General features: G+C 32.0%; 2 protein-coding genes across 2 annotated transcripts; both read left to right on the top strand.

Annotated features, from left to right (window-relative positions):
* Positions 1-1,981: 1,981 nt before the first annotated feature.
* On the top strand, positions 1,982-7,302 carry LOC109800351 (subtilisin-like protease SBT4.14). Its single transcript, XM_020361142.3, has 11 exons — positions 1,982-2,692; positions 2,824-2,915; positions 3,214-3,311; positions 3,405-3,548; positions 3,662-3,767; positions 3,906-4,419; positions 5,212-5,309; positions 5,388-5,612; positions 5,776-5,884; positions 6,009-6,222; positions 6,641-7,302. Exons 1-11 carry the CDS (start codon positions 2,507-2,509, stop codon positions 7,171-7,173), a joined length of 2,319 nt encoding a protein of 772 aa, XP_020216731.2. The 5' UTR covers positions 1,982-2,506; the 3' UTR covers positions 7,174-7,302.
* A 1,874-nt stretch (positions 7,303-9,176) lies between these two features.
* LOC109797538 (putative receptor protein kinase ZmPK1) lies at positions 9,177-13,005 on the top strand. The gene is made up of 2 exons (XM_020357601.3): positions 9,177-9,663; positions 10,800-13,005. The coding sequence occupies exons 1-2, from the start codon at positions 9,188-9,190 to the stop codon at positions 12,727-12,729; spliced, it is 2,406 nt and encodes an 801-aa protein (XP_020213190.1). The 5' UTR covers positions 9,177-9,187; the 3' UTR covers positions 12,730-13,005.
* The last annotated feature ends 2,401 nt before the right edge of the window (positions 13,006-15,406 follow it).

Genomic DNA, 15,406 nt, shown 5'->3' with positions numbered 1-15,406 from the left:
AAGCTTATCGACAAATTGAAAATTTTGGAAACTAATTTGTATGGACAAAGTTTAAGATCGAAATTAAAAAATATAAGTAGCGTTTTTTTTATTTTTTATAACCAAATTGAAATTCACTCTTAAAATTAAAAAGGCGCAATTGTCATACATTTGACATCCTTTAAAATAAAAAATTGGTAACCAAGTGGCTTCTCAATGTGTATAGTTGGTTTGAAAAAAAAATATTAAACAAAATTCTTCATATTTTCATGTTTTATGTTAAAGAAAAGACAAGTTGTATCATTTATTTTCCTCAGCGAAACAAATTTGTAGAAAGGAGAGAAACAAAGTTGTTTCAGCATTTGACTAATTAATATCATAATATTATAGTGATCAGAGAGACCATAACAAAGGTCATATTCAAGTTGCTGCAGAAGTTCAAAGCTTAAATAATAATAATTTTCTAAAACAAATAAATAAAATTAATTTTTTATACGAGATTTAGACATATACAAGTTGCCGACTAAGCATGATGAGAACATATGCATAATCGATTCCCCTTTTATATATTTTCTTTCATATATTCCATACTTCATACCTGAGTTAACAGATTTTTTTATGAATAAAAAAATAGATAAATTATTAAATGATATAAATAATTGATATCAAAGATTTTAAATTTTAACTTCAATTAAGAAAAATGAGAATGACAGTGTGTATTTTTCCGGTACAAACCATTTTGAGCAAAAGAAATTAATTTGAAAGTTATAAAAAGCTAACTAAAATTTGGGGAAATTTTTAATGTAAAAAAAGGTCAAATAACTTTTTTTTGAGAATATAAATAGTTAGAATTGAAAAAGAAAGAGTAAATTTCATTATAAAGAAGAATACTTAAAATAACTAATAGTTCAAGAATTTTTAAATGTCAAGGTGTTGAACAATTTTAAAGTGTGCTTGATTAGCCGTTTAAAAGTTTTGAGATGCGTGTTTTTACTTTCCAATAGATCAAATGCAAAAGTAACAAAACTAATACTTTGAAATTAAAGTGAGTTGAATTGAAACTTTTATCTAAACATACATTTAATATCTAAAAGAGGAAGAAATCATAATAAGAGATTAATTGGTTATAAGGACTATTAACTCTATTTTATTACATAGGAGGAGTATATAATGATCAAGTACTTAGCAATTGATTTTTTTTACAACAATAACAATAAAAATATAATTTAAAATCTCATGCAATTTATTCAAATTTCTTACTACTAAATTGACTCTAATGAATATAGATATATAAATAAAGAATTGATTATACATATGTCAATAATTATTTGTTTTTCAAAGAAGTTATTTATAAAAAGTAGACTTTTTTTTTTTTTTTATCATTCTCTAGAAATAAGCTGATTCAAGATGAACTTCAATTTAAGAAAATAAAATTTATTAATTTAAAAAATAAGCAACTCAAATTTTGAAATAAAGGGATATTTCTCACATAAAACTAAAGTTAAAAATAATTTATTTAAAATTTTAAAAGATAAAAATAGTGTTAATAATAAAGTTCCACATATTAATGAGAAGGGTAATATTCCGTAAAAAAAGAGACAAATAAAATATAATAAGGGTATTTTCACTTTAAGAACTAATAGTGGTAATTCCATTTTATTATATAAGGGAGTTTATATATATATATATATATGTACTCTTTTCCAAAAATAGATAGTTTTCTCTCAAAATAGACTAATGCAAATGCTAACCAACGTCCTACTGATTTAGGAATCAATTTTTTATATAAAAAAAATTTATTAATGCACCATTAAGTGATTTCTAATGCATCCTCATTCTGGTTTCCAATCAAAGCTTTTTCTTATTAATTCCTTAACAATATCGGTTAGCAAGCTCCATGAATAATTCAAGACACGGAAATTAATGTCACTTCTTAAACATGATGTTTTATAGGTATCACTTTTTTAATCTCAACTTTTGTTTCATTTAGGTTAAACTTCAAGTTATGCCTCAAAAATAAATAATTACTGGTAAATGGTTTACAAGCTTGCATTGGAATTCAAGAAATAATAAGGGAGTTCTTAATGCAAAGGGCTCTTTGTTTTGAAGCAACATCTCTATTGCACTTGACAGTGATATGTCTTGCACCTTCCACAATCAAACTTGTCAAACTCTTCTGCTTCTCATCATTATTTGATTTTGAACCCATAACAAAAGAACTGAGATTTCAGCATTATTCCCCTGCTGAAAAATTCATCATTGGCCTAATTTGAGTCAAAGATAACATCATGAGAAACTAATTATAAGACTAACAAGGAACAACAAGCAAAATGAAAATGAGGATGTTGTTAGAAGTTTATCCTGAAGAAGCAATCTTAGGCTCTACATATGATGTTGACTGTGCTAAAGATGGAATCAGAAATTCTGTAATCTGTCTTGCAAGTTTCCCCTACCAAAATGGAAAACATTGATTAATAATTTGTATGGAAGAAGCAAACTAGTTGAAACCTTCTTTTCTTGAATTTTGATGGTATATAAGCTTCTTCCTGGAGACCAGTTATACAGTGTTTACGAAATGTTAATGTATTATAAGCCTAACATGTCATTATTATCATGTTTCTACAGAAATTTCCCTACTCCTTTTCTCTCCTTTTGTTTTCCATTGCTACTGATTCTGCTGAGCAATGCTTCAGCTAATGGTGTCAAAGAAAAGGCAATCATTTTCTTTTCCTAATTCATTCCTTACGTTAGCTAGATACATATTTGATTTATCTGAGCTTAGCTCTTAACATGTAAGTTTTTTGTTTTCTATGAGTTTGATCATAACATTTGACATGTATGCAGAACTTTTACATTGTTTTCCTGGGAGCTCATCCTGTGAGTAGAGACATAGCTATAGAGACCCATTTAAATATTCTCTCCGCTGTTAAAGAAAGGTAGCCTGAATCATGAATATTTTCATTTTTTTTAATCATGTTATAAGTATGAAATTAACTTTGTCGATGATTAATCTTTATCCGGAACCTGGTTGACCACCTTAAGTGAGATCTTTTTTCAATTTTTTCTATCCAAAAAGCTTAAATCAAAATCTTGTTTAAAGAGACAAAGTATATATAGTTCTATTCAGACCAATAATTTGTTGGTCATGAACATTTCCTCATGCTTCACTCTTCAAGCATAAAATCACATAAGAGTGACTATGTGGCTCTTGTTTAATTTGTGTTTACTTAGCAGCCACCTTGAAGCCAAAGAATCCATGGTATACAGCTATACAAAGAGCTTTAATGCATTTGCTGCTAAACTGTCTGAGGATGAAGTTAAAAAGTTATCAGGCATGTGATCATTTTTTCTCTAGTTCCCTCATAATTGTCAATTGGTGAATACTTTTAGTCATGTTTTCTCACTTTTTTTTTTGGTATGTTTAGCAATGGATGAAGTGGTTTCAGTATTTCCAAATCAGTACCGAAAGCTACACACAACAAGATCATGGGATTTTATTGGGTTACCTTTGACTGCTAAGAGAAAACTAAAAGCTGAGAGTGACATAATTGTGGCTCTTTTGGACACAGGTTCATCATACCTTACTTTTCATTTTCATTTACTTATACTTTCTTGTCTTGATATTATATATATAATAGCACTTCATGATTTAACTGACTGTGTCTCCATATTGGTGAGGTAGGGATCACTCCTGAGATTCATAGCTTCAAGGATGATGGATTTGGCCCTCCACCTGCTAAATGGAAAGGAACTTGTGATCAATACGCTAATTTTTCAGGCTGCAATAAGTAACACCTGACATCCCTATTCTTCTGTACATTGTGTCACTATAGTTTCTAAGCACAAACATCACAAGTTCTAGCATGACTTGAGCTAACACCATGCATTATTCCTGTGCTTGGCAACTCGCCATGGAAAACTTGAAGCAAACTCATAGGAGCCAAATACTTCAAGATTGATGGAAGGAATGATCCATCTGACATATTATCCCCCATAGATATGCTTGGTCATGGCACTCACACTGCATCAACAGCAGTAGGCAATCTTGTCCCCAATGCAAGTCTCTTTGGCATAGCCAAAGGGACGGCACGCGGTGCGGTGCCATCAGCCAGATTGGCAGTTTACAAAGTGTGCTGGGTAAGTGATGGATGTGCAGACATGGACATACTTGCAGCATTTGAAGCTGCTATCCATGATGGTGTGGATGTCATATCCGTTTCCATAGGTGGAGGGGATGCAAATTATGTGCAGGACTCTATAGGAGTTGGAGCATTTCATGCCATGAGGAAAGGCATAATCACTGTGGCCTCAGCTGGAAATGATGGACCCTTTATGGCAACTGTCACAAATAATGCACCATGGATAGTAACAGTGGCAGCTAGTGGCATTGATAGGGATTTCCGGAGCACTATTGAGTTGGGGAGTGGAAAGAATGTTTCGGTAAGTTCTATTAATTTGCCACTCACAAGTCACACATTCTCATATATTCAAAGGGTTTAATAATTATGCATTCTCAATGTAAAAAATTTTACACCGTAAATCAATAGAAAGAATCACCGATATGACTTTTAAGGTAGTTATCATAAAAGTCACAAACTTATCATATATAATGATCTGAGATTGCCTAATTGGATAACTGCGTAAATTTTTTTAACATTGTCAAAGTATAACTTATTTTCTCATACTAACAGGTTTGATGGTTATGAAAACACTACTATTCACAGTTAACCAATTTTTAATTTCACAAACAAGGTTTCACATACAACTATAATTAACTTTAATGAAACATAGAGTAATTGAAATAAATTATTTGAGTGTAAAAGAGGTTTCCAGATTTTTGTTTCTGTATGAGAACTGAGAAGTTTCTGTAATTCTGATAGACTTCAAGGTGACCTCTGATGTATCTAGCTAAATATATAAGGTGAGTCTACATTGTTATAAGTTGCAAGCATGTACAAGTTATTGGCACAATCTACCCCTATGAAGCAATCATACCATATGTAACGATCTTTTTTTATTCAATTGTGAAGACTATTTCATTAAAGGTCACATGCACGCAACTTGTGGCGTTATATCCAATACCAAATAATGTAGTTTGAACACAAAATATTCATCACAATACTTCCTGACTAGTCACTGATGTTAGATTGGTTATAAATGAAATCATATGACCACCCTAATGGTTACTGAAATTACTATATTCCTACACATCCCACTGTTGCTGTAATGCAGGGGGCAGGAGTGAGCACCTTCAATCCAAAACAAAAACAGTACCCCTTTGTTAATGGCATTGATGCGGCCAGAAACTCTGAAAGCAAGGAAAATGCCAAGTAATTTTCTCTTTGTTTCTTTGACAGCACCTATTTAAGCTTTCCATATTAATGAAGAACATTTCAATGCATTGTCAGATTCTGCTTTGAAGACTCCTTGGAGCCAAAAAAGGTGAAAGGAAAACTTGTATACTGTAGTTTAGGAACTTGGGGCACTGAAGCTGTTGTGAAAGCAATCGGAGGCATTGGTACTATACTTGAAAGTGAGCAATTTTTTGAAATGGCCCAAATATTCATGGCTCCGGCTACCATCGTGAATAGTAGCATAGGTCAAATTATTACCAATTATACAAAGTCCACAAGGTATGATAAGATGTTCTTAATTGCTCTCTTAATGGCTTCTGAGATCGATATTTTTCTACTTTTTTATTTTTCTTTAACAAGCTTATAAATGAATCTTTGTTACAATACCTTTGTACTGAATTATCTCATGATAAATTTTATTTGAATTTCTTGATAAACTAAGGTCACCATCAGCAGTAATACATAAGAGCCATGAAGTAAAAATATCAGCCCCATTTACTGCTTCTTTTTCATCTAGGGGTCCAAATCCATCATCTCAACATATTCTCAAGGTACCATATGTTGCAAAACTTCCTCTATTATATAGTTAGTGGACTTTTTTCTACCATGCTTTTATGTTGATCATAAAGCTATTATCTTAGGAATTGCGTAAGTTTTATAATCCATTTGATGCAGCCTGATGTTACAGCTCCTGGCCTTAACATCTTGGCATCTTATACACCTATGAAGTCAATTACTGGTGAGAAAGGGGATACCCAATTTTCAGAATTTACATTGATGTCTGGAACTTCTATGTCATGCCCTCATGTTTCTGGAGTAGCAGCATATGTGAAGTCATTTCATCCAGATTGGACTCCTGCTGCAATCAGATCAGCCATCATTACTACAGGTGAAAGTTAAAGCCTATTTCCACTTTTGTTAGTTATTTTGTTTGATCACATGCAAAAGCTAAAGCCTTTGTGCCCCAAAGTCACAACTTCATAGTAAATAGTCTATGCACTAATTGTTTAAAACTACCATCCAATAACAAACTATCTAGCAAATTTGTTTACTTTTACGATAACCGCATTAAATCATACTATGATGATTTCTAATTGGTTAACTGTGTAAATTTTTTTAGACCAATTACAAACTACTATATAGGTAAGTTAGTTTATTTTTCCCATAACTACCTTAAATCACACTATTGAAGATTTCGGACTGATTCATAATGATAATTTTTTTTTATAATAGCAATGCATAAAAACTAAAATTTATCTTTTAAGATGGCTTGACTTGTGACTTGTCTATGTATTTTTTTTGTTAAGCTAAACCTATGAGTCAGAGAGTTAACAAGGAGGCAGAATTTGCTTATGGTGCTGGTCAAGTGAACCCTACAAGAGCTGTGAGCCCTGGTTTAGTCTATGACATGGATGACTTTGCATATATCCAGTTCTTATGCCATGAGGGCTATAATAGTTCCATTCTATCAGTGTTAGTTGGCTCTCCTGTAAACTGCTCCTCATTGCTTCCTGGGCTTGGCCATGATGCTATCAACTATCCCAGCATGCAACTAAGTGTGAAAAACAACACAGGCACAACAGTAGGAGTTTTCAGGAGAAGAGTGACTAATGTTGGTCCTGGTCCAACCATCTTCAATGCCACCATCAGATCTCCCAAAGGAGTGGAAATCACAGTGAAGCCGACTAGCCTCATTTTCTCTCACACCCTTCAGAAAAGGAGCTTCAAGGTGGTGGTGAAAGCAAAACCTATGGCAAGCATGAAAATTGTGTCAGGTTCCCTTATTTGGAGAAGCCCACGTTACATTGTCAGGAGCCCCATTGTTATATATAGCCCATAACTGTAAGGGTACATATTTAGCAGTTGCCAACATAAATCTTGTAGCATTCATTGCATGTGTGCTAACAAATATGGCACTTCTTGTGTTTAATGTTGACATTTTGTTAATAATGTGATTATAGTTCTTTGACCCTGTAATGTTGTTTATTAAGCCTATGCAAGCATCAAGAGAAGTCTTAGTTATGGTCACAGAACACAGAAGCTTCAGTTTAGATGTTTTATTACTCATGAGATCAGGGCAGGCTAGAGGAGAATTGAAATCTTGCAATCACAATATTATGAATTTATCGATCGCATGGAAAAGGTTAATGTCTATCTATTATAATATAAAAATCGAGTTACTCTCTACCAGAGTTGACAATTTATCTCAAAATGTACTTTTTTTTAATCCAACCATTTGACTCATTTTAAAACCTCTACACATAATTCTGTTAATTCTTATGTCTTCCCTACATATTAGAATGTGTTCTCTTGGAGTCTAGACACATGCCTAATCATATAAATATGACCAGGGACGGATCCACGTTAAGCTTAATGGGGACAATTGCCCCACAAAGTTTTATATTTTAATTATAAATACTTAAAAAGTATTTTTTTGTCTTAAAAAAATACGTATTATCCCTATAAAATAAGTTTTTTTAAATGAGTACAAAAATTTATGAAAGGTAAAAAAGAATAATATTAATTTTATTACTTTTAACCTTTTAATTTTTAACATTTCAATTTTTTTTATCTAATAAAATAATTTAAAATTAAGATCTAATGTATACTATTTCAACCCTTAACCACTAAGTCAATCATAGTAGTTTCATTTCGCCTATTTAACATCAAACAAGTTATAAAAGATTATAAATATAAATTTTATTACAATCTCAAATTAAAAAAAAATGAAATTGTCACTCTAATCACTAAACAATCCTAATTTACAATTTTTTTTTTTATATTTTAGATTGTTTTGTCATGAAAATATGTATTTTGTAAAAGTATTATTATATTTTTGTATATATAAATATTACATACTAGTCCTACTAAAAAATTTTCTGGATCCGTCATTAAACATGACCATCAAAAGATTAATGACAAAACAACTTGTAGAATACAAATAATAAAAAGATATTTGTAGATATAATTTTTTTTTTCTCAACCAACCAACTTCCTTATTTTCAATAGTATATATTTCTATAGTTTCATGAAATAAACTATATGTGATCTTACTAAAAAAATTCTTGAAAGAAACCGGTGAGTTTAGTAAAGGATTGTGTCTTGCCGTAATTTGTTATTAAAAATAAATAAATTAATAAATAAACTCACTCCTTATTTAGTTTGACTTGGTGATTCTACTTTCCAATTTGGTGCATTGGTAATCTTATTTAATTATTTATTTCCACCTTTCTATTAATTGGGAACTGTGGCCTTGGAATTTGAAGAGACGAAATCCCACACGTACACGGCATCCACATGTGTGTATGGTACGTGAAACGAGCGAAAGAAAATATCAGATTGACCAAGGTTGCAATCACCCACATGTCTCGTGTCCACATTCCTCTACTAGTGTCTTTCATTTTTGGTTTTGGTTCCCTTGGTGGCTCTTTTCTACCCACATAAGTATAAGAAACGGCATAGACACATCCAATCCAAATAATAATAATAATAATAATAATCTATTTATATATATATATATATTAACAGTATAATTAAAATAAAATATACAAATTAAAGAGAATACAAACTGAATATATAAAGTTGACTAAAACTCAAGGTCGCATTCTTTGTAGATGGTATATTTAATAAGTCATCTGAAATTTTAATAACACATACGACTTTTTATATAAAATATCTCTAATTAAAGTGACCGCTAGTGTGGCAAATGATCACATGTTAATTTGTAAGAAAAAGTAAGGGTAGGAATATAATTAGTGAGAATATAATAATACAACTACATACACTGAATCAATTCTAATCGTTGACCAAGACCAGCGTAATATTTATGTAGAAAACAGGAATGAATTGGTAGCATGATAATTATTAACATGGCCTCTTCACCAACCTTACTAGCTTTTCTTCTTCTTCTTCTTCTTCTCCGCCTTCACCGTTCCTCGCCACTCTCACTCTCCGTCGAAGACGTCATAGTTTCGTCGCCCGAGGGAACCTTCACCGCAGGGTTCACCTCCGTTGGGGAAAATGCCTATTGCTTCGCCATATGGTTCTCTTCGCAACCTCCCAAAACCATCGTTTGGATGGCCAATCGCGACCAGCCGGTCAACGGAAAGCGCTCCTCTCTTTCACTTCTTAAGACCGGCGACCTCGTGTTAACCGACGCCGCTCAGTTCAACGTCTGGTCCACCGGCACGCTCTCTCCGAATCCGCTGGAGCTGCATTTGTTCGATACCGCCAACCTCGTGCTCCGGGATCAGAGCAATAGAACCTCTGTTCTGTGGCAGAGCTTTGATTTTCCCACCGATACGCTCCTTCCTGGCCAGATTCTCACTAGGTATCACCGTTTTTTTTTTTTTTTTTTTTTTTTCTCTCTCTTTCTTTTTTTGTTAATACTAATCATACAGTACTACACGGAATTCATGTTTAGCAGCATTACAAGCATTGCCAACTGTTCATTGCTTTACTTTTTTACTTCAAGGATGTCGATTTCATTCTTTATTTTGAAGTAACCTTAGAGAATTAATTAATTAATGCATGGTTAAATTTAATGATTTGAGTAATAATGTGAAGTATGGTCAACTTGTTAATGGTTAATCTTTGCATCTTTGCTTAATAGTTAATTTTTACATCTTTGTCTTAATAATCGGTCGTCACACTTGTAGAGGGATCTTAGAGTTTGTTAGTGATTAGTTTTATTTTCTGTTAATTTATTTTGACTTACCAAGCTTGTATATAGCCTCATCCTCTCTTGTAAATATTTATATTAGAATTACATTCAATTTTATATTCTCTTTGTTTTTTCCTTTCTCTCTTTTCTCCCACTTTTCTGCTACAACTCTAAAACCTTTAACACTAGCAAGATTTTTTTTTCTTAATTACATTTTTTTTAATTAAATCGATAAGGAAATCTTGTTTAAATAGATTAAATTCTGATCACTTCGACTAACAATTTATTATGTTATTTGAAATGATAGAATTAACCGAAGAATTTCTATAAAGACTCTTAATTTAAGGACTAATTTATTAATTTTTGAAAGAGTTTGATTTCCTTATAAAAATGTTATTTTTCATATTAATTTTTTAAGTAACATTTATTTTGAGATTGAATTTTTATCATCATCAAAGTCAACGATTTTTAAATATCATTTTTATACTAAATATAATTTTAAATTTTTTTAATTATAAAATCCAAAGAACTTGCTAAAAAGTTACAGATCAGATAATAGTATAAATTCTTTATATATATTATCCATATATTTTGATTAAATTGTTTAAATAATTAACTTTGTGAAATAAAATAATTTATCTCAATTGTAAATAAAATGATCAACTGTTTATATATACACTCATAAGAGCTTATAACTATATTAAAATATCGATAGTTGATATTTTCATCAACTAGTAAGATTTCTTACTTTATCTTAGATATTAAGAACATCAATAACTAAATTTCATGAATTACTGTGGCAGGTTCACGAAGCTTGTTTCCTCAAGAAGCGAGGGCAACTATTCCTCTGGTTTTTACAAGCTCTTCTTCGACAATGACAACGTTTTCCGTCTTCTATACGAGGGTCCTCAAGTTTCAAGCGTTTACTGGCCAGATCCTTGGCTGGTTAGCAACAACGTTGGCAGTGGTAACGGTAGATCCACGTACAATAGTAGCAGAGTTGCAGTCTTAGATGAATATGGTCAATTTCGTGCTTCTGATCATTTCAGTTTCAAGACAATTGACTATGGGTTACTCCTCCAACGAAGATTGACCCTTGATCATGATGGCAATGTTCGTGCCTATAGCAGAAAAAATGGCCAAGAAAATTGGTCAATATCAGGGCAATTTAAATCACAACCTTGTTTCATTCACGGGATTTGTGGACCCAACAGTATATGCAGTTATGAACCAGTAAGTGGTAGAAAGTGTGCGTGCCTTGAAGGGTATAGTTGGATTGATAGTCAAGATTGGACTCTAGGTTGCAAACCAAATTTCCAACCAACTTGTGACAACAAGACAGAATATCGCTTCATATCCTATGATGAAGTAGATTTCTATGGTTATGATTATGGTTCATCCTTTGAAAATTTCACCTATAAACAATGTGAGAGTTTGTGTTTGGAATTGTGCGAGTGCATGGGCTTTCAGTACACTTTTGCTGCAGAAAATGGTCATTTTTGGTGTTATCCCAAGACACAATTGCTAAATGGACATCGTTCACCCGGTTTCACGGGTCAAATTTTCTTGCGTTTGCCGAAAACAAGTGCTCAAGAAGTAAACCACATGCAAAACAATGATGGCTTGGTTTGTTCTAGAAATGCTGAGAAGTTACTAGAGAGACCATACGTTAAAGGCAAGGAAAATGGGTCGGTGAAATTCATGCTTTGGTTTGCAGTTGGGTTGGGAGGGTTTGAGGTGGTGTGCATCTTTATGGTGTGGTGTCTCCTGTTTAGGAGTAGCAACCACTTGGTTAGTGCAGACCAACAAGGGTATGTTCTTGCAGCAGCGACGGGGTTCAGAAGATACACTTACTCTGAACTTAAACAAGCCACGAAAGGTTTCAGTGAAGAGATTGGAAGGGGTGCTGGGGGAGTTGTGTACAAGGGTGTGTTATCAGATAACCGTGTTGCAGCAATAAAGAAGCTACATGAATTTGCCGATCAAGGAGAGAGTGAGTTTCTCACTGAAATGAGTATCATTGCAAGGCTTAACCACATGAACTTAATTGGCATGTGGGGGTATTGTGTAGAAGGGAAACACAGGATGTTGGTGTATGAGTACATGGAAAATGGCTCTTTGGCTAATAATCTCCCTTCAAATGCACTTGATTGGAATAAGAGGTACAACATTGCTGTGGGAATGGCAAAGGGTTTGGCCTACTTGCATGAAGAGTGCTTGGAGTGGATTTTGCATTGTGACATAAAGCCTCAAAACATACTTCTTGACTCTGATTACCAACCCAAGGTGGCAGATTTTGGCTTGTCCAAGCCCTTGAATAGGAACAACCTCAACAACTCAAGCTTCTCCAGGATAAGAGGGACAAGGGGTTACATGGCACCAGAATGGGTTTTCAACTTGCAAATCACTTCCAAAGTTGATGTTTATAGCTATGGGATTGTGGTGTTGGAGATGATAAGTGGGAGGAGTCCAATGACAGGTGTACAAGTCACGGAGTTAGGAGCAGAGTCTCATAATGAGAGGTTGGCAACATGGGTGAGGGAGAAGAGGAAGAAAGCAGCAGAAGGGGCTTGTTGGGTGGAACAAATTGTTGACCCCACTTTGGGATCAGATTATGACATGAAGCAGATGGAGATATTGGCAACAGTGGCTTTGGAATGTGTTGAGGAAGAGAAAGACGTGAGACCTAGCATGAGTCAAGTCGTTGAGAGGCTCCAAAGTCATGACTCATGAACATGATTCTTCATGATCTCTCATGGCTAGCTATGTCGCTTTCTGATTGTCATTTTCTGTTCCTCTTGACATTTTAGGTTTTGATATGTAGCGCTTGTTTATCTTGTTGCGCATATAGGTAGGAAAAAGATGGTTGGAGTTAGGCATCGAAAGGTATAAAGAGAGAAGAGATAAATAATGGTATAATTTATAATGTAACGTGATGCGAAAAGAAGAAAGATAAAGATAAATTACGAATGTTAATGTAGTTTTTATGTGTGTTTCCTTGATTAACAATTTCAGCCTCGTCCTTTATGTGTTTTTACAACAATTAAAATATAATTTTGCCGTTTTTGACTTAGCGTCTGTTTTTAATTAATTAATTACTTAATTAATGTGTATTTGTAGTAATTTTTTTTAATGTTTGTTCAGTGAAATGAAATTCGTAAACATAAATTAATATTTAATTATCATTAGAACATTAGATATGTAGACTATGTTCATTAAAAAAATAGTTTTTTTAATTTTGTGATTATGCTCGAAAATATTTTTTTGGAGAATTAATTATTTACTATACAATAAACAGATATTTTTTTTTGACAACATAAACAGTTACTTAGAAAAGCAGTCAAAAGAAAAAGTATCTTAAGGGCGGCTGTATTAAAATAACATTCCATTCAAAGATGTAAACCAACTTTATTGATGGTTTTTGTACACATGAAGTCGTGCATGCTATATTTGTAACCATGCAATTTCATGGTTACATTCACGTAACATATACTTCTTCCATCACATGTTATCTTACAGTTTTTATATAGAACGAGAAAAATTAATAAAAAATAATAATTTATAAAATTAATTTTACCGAAAATAATGTAATATAATAATATTTTAAAATATTAAAACGAGAATAAATAAAAAAAATTAAAATTAAAATTAATATTACATTAAAATATTAAATTAACACTTATTTTAGAACTTATTTTCATTTTTTTATAATATTTTTTTAATAATAATGATAATATTATGACTCAAACTTAAAAATTGTGTATATATTATTTCAATATTTACTACAAGACGAACTCATATGGTTCCTTATACGAAACTGCTTGTTATGACAAAAAAGAGTAATTTATAATAAAAAGATGAGGTCGACTTGATGAGGAGCTTGAAATAATATTTATAATATCTCAAATTTGAATGTTGTTGAGTGTAATTTTTTCTACCGACAAATCATAATAACAATAATTTAAAAATAAGAATAATGGTGAGTTGTAATAAGTTCTGAAATGTGGGTGCCATAATTGACAAACTTAGCAGCCGTCACAATTGAATAGCAGCACTTGAAAACGTAGCAATCTAAGCAATGGAAAAGCTGTGGAGAAATTCACACTAAAAAAATAAACAATACTCGGTTGAAAATTTGGACAAGTCTCCTCAAAGGACAATTTTTTTTTTTTCTAAAAGGCAAAAAGTAACTTGATCTTTTTCCTAAACAACAATTATTTTATTCTAAAAGACAATTGCTTTGACAATAATCTCACCCAAATATGCAATTAGAATAACAAAATTGTTATGATCATGAAAACTACACAAAATACTCAAATTTAGTAGAAACAATTTTAAACCTAGATAATTCTCTTTCTTTTTTCTTTCTTTTTTTTTACAATTAGGCTTTAGTTATGAGAATTCTAATTATCTAATAATTTACGGAATAAAGAGATTGTATACGAATACATTTTTATTGCACAATACATTCAGAAAATAATATCTAGAAACATTGACACTCAAAAAAGAAAGCAAGTTCTACAAAAGAAGTGGCAACAAAAACTGCTCCAAAAAAGGTTTCTGATGGAACAAATGATTTAGAAGAAAAGCCTTCAAATTCATCGATAGAAAAGGAAAAACGTGAACCTTCGATTAAAAATAGAACTAGTATAGTAAATGAAATAAAAAAAAAAACAATAATGTTACACAAGTGATCCATATGATTAAAAAAAACATAATTAATTAAGAAAAAAAGGTTGTTGATTGGTGGGTCATATTTTACATGGTTCGAAGACAAGAAAAAGAAGAGGCAGGAGAAAGGTACTTCCAAAAGAAGTTTTGTAAAGTTTATTTTGCCTTGAGGAAAATGTATTTTCGTGTTTGCTGTAGAAAACTTTCATTACTATTAGTTATTTATATATTATCCCAAAATGACTTTGGTTTTGCCTATATATTTTTCTTCCAAAAAAACAAATCATGATATTATTGTATGTTATTTAGAAAGAGTAATGATATATATTAAACAATTTGTAAAATATCATTTTTTATATATATCTCTATATTGTGTGATAAAGTTTGATAGACTAATACGATGATATTATATGATGAATTGTTTTGGAATATTATTATATTGATGTGTTGAATGGTTGAGATGTGACAATGTATGTTGTGATGAATATGACGAGGATGAATTATTAAAATGTGATTATGCATATTATGATGAGTACTTTGATGAAATGAGATGAATAAGTCTAGTGCGGCAGACGGGACACTCAAGGAGATGAGTTACACATATTATATGGTTATGATGTGCATATTGAGTTTATGCATTCATGTTTTGTTTCGCGAAATAATGAGTCTATGCAGGTCATCTACTTGTGTTCGAGGTGTTATGGTGAGGAAACCTCTAACAAGAATGAGAGACTACCAT

This window comes from Cajanus cajan, chromosome 3 (genome assembly GCF_000230855.2).
Source record: "Cajanus cajan strain Asha chromosome 3, NIPB_CcT2T_4, whole genome shotgun sequence".
Taxonomy (NCBI): domain Eukaryota; kingdom Viridiplantae; phylum Streptophyta; class Magnoliopsida; order Fabales; family Fabaceae; genus Cajanus; species Cajanus cajan.
Note: the sequence above shows the minus strand (reverse complement) of the source record. Positions and strands in the feature narration are given on the sequence as shown.

Bases quoted from the DNA above. Each gene is read 5' to 3' on its own strand.
- LOC109800351 (XM_020361142.3), top strand. From the start codon at position 2,507: ATGGTATATAAGCTTCTTCCTGGAGACCAGTTATACAGTGTTTACGAA. The intron at 3,768-3,905 runs GTAACACCTGAC...GAAAACTTGAAG, and splicing joins AATTTTTCAGGCTGCAATAA to CAAACTCATAGGAGCCAAAT. The intron at 5,613-5,775 runs GTATGATAAGAT...TGATAAACTAAG, and splicing joins AATTATACAAAGTCCACAAG to GTCACCATCAGCAGTAATAC.
- LOC109797538 (XM_020357601.3), top strand. From the start codon at position 9,188: ATGATAATTATTAACATGGCCTCTTCACCAACCTTACTAGCTTTTCTT. The intron at 9,664-10,799 runs GTATCACCGTTT...TTACTGTGGCAG, and splicing joins CCTGGCCAGATTCTCACTAG to GTTCACGAAGCTTGTTTCCT.